This window comes from Cephus cinctus, unplaced genomic scaffold, assembly GCF_000341935.2.
Source record: "Cephus cinctus unplaced genomic scaffold, Ccin1 Ccin1_scaffold0013, whole genome shotgun sequence".
NCBI lineage: Eukaryota > Metazoa > Arthropoda > Insecta > Hymenoptera > Cephidae > Cephus > Cephus cinctus.
In genome coordinates, this window is record NW_014332762.1 from 1,042,896 (window position 1) to 1,044,038 (window position 1,143).

Here is a 1,143-nt window from a genome sequence, read left to right on the forward strand (position 1 = left end):
GATTACTGTACACCGAGGCAAGCACGTTTCAAGAATCGAATATCGAAAATCCACGATAAGCAAATCGACACGAAAGGCTCGCACGGGGCGCAGCCCGTCGTCGTCCCTTATAAGGTTGGGAGCTGGAGCGCGAAGTAGGAGCCGTTCAAGGATGACGAACCGGCGTGGGATTCGGCGAGGCCGGCTGAGGCGAGTAAAGGCGAGTAAAGGCGCGCCTACTTGAACGAGCAGCGACGTTAAGTGTCGCCTGTCGCGGGACTTAATGTCTCGGAAAAATGTTATGGCTTCTTTTTTTTTATTTATTTATGTTTTCCCATCTTTTTCTCATTCCTTCCTAGAAGAGGGATAAACCTTGTCGCACCAGGTCCGTACCTCTCGAATGAGGCGCCCCACCTCGTTTCCCCACTACTCGCCACGTAACAAGAGAAAAAGGCTGTTACCGTACACGTCATATACACGTAACCCGCATATCGTGATTTGCGGCCCGCGTGCGTACGGCGTTGGACCAGATCTATACGTGCCGATGAAGGTGGGCATCCGTATGCGCGGGAAAGGGAGAGTACTCACCGACGACGGTCAGGTGAATCCTGGAATTGCGGGTGGGGCTCTTGGTGAAATCGACCCGGCACCGGTACTCGCCCTCGTCCCGCTCCTCGACGTGGTCGATGTTCAGGGCGGCCGGCTCCGTGACCGTGCTGAAGTACGCTCGCTCGTTCAGGTACTCCTTGTCCTTCCAGTGAGAAGACTGCTCGGAGTGTTTTCCTCTCATGTCGTAACTGAAACACGCGCGTGGTACGCCCACATTTTATTCGTCTGCCGGGCACTCCGGGGTCTTCATCGGCACCTCTTTAGTGCCGACGTTCACTTTGGTCGAAGAAAGGAAGAAAAGAAAAAAAAAAAGTGGGCAGGGACGGACGGAACGAAAGAGAGCAAAGGAGATTACCAACCTGGAGGAAGCTGGATTAAAAGTGTCGAGCTTTAAGATAGCAGATTTTATTTTTATCCTCGAATCAGACTTACTTCCGGTTCTCGAAATCACAATGGTCATTCCAGTGCATTCACCCTGCTGGTACCCTTAAGGGTAACTCCCAACTAGAACCACCCGTTCCACCCCCGTACCGTCCCTATCTCCCCCCCCCCCCC

General features: G+C 53.3%; 1 protein-coding gene across 10 annotated transcripts in view; it reads right to left on the bottom strand.

The window, feature by feature from the left end:
* The window catches only part of LOC107264701 (synaptogenesis protein syg-2), a 71,134-nt gene that overhangs the window by 11,998 nt on the left and 57,993 nt on the right, over nucleotides 1-1,143 (bottom strand). For all 10 annotated transcript variants that reach the window (XM_015733251.2, XM_025082483.1, XM_015733277.2 and 7 more), the window contains one exon: nucleotides 568-776. In XM_015733251.2, coding sequence (XP_015588737.1) covers nucleotides 568-776 — 209 coding nt within the window. The remainder of the gene's footprint in view (nucleotides 1-567; nucleotides 777-1,143) is intronic.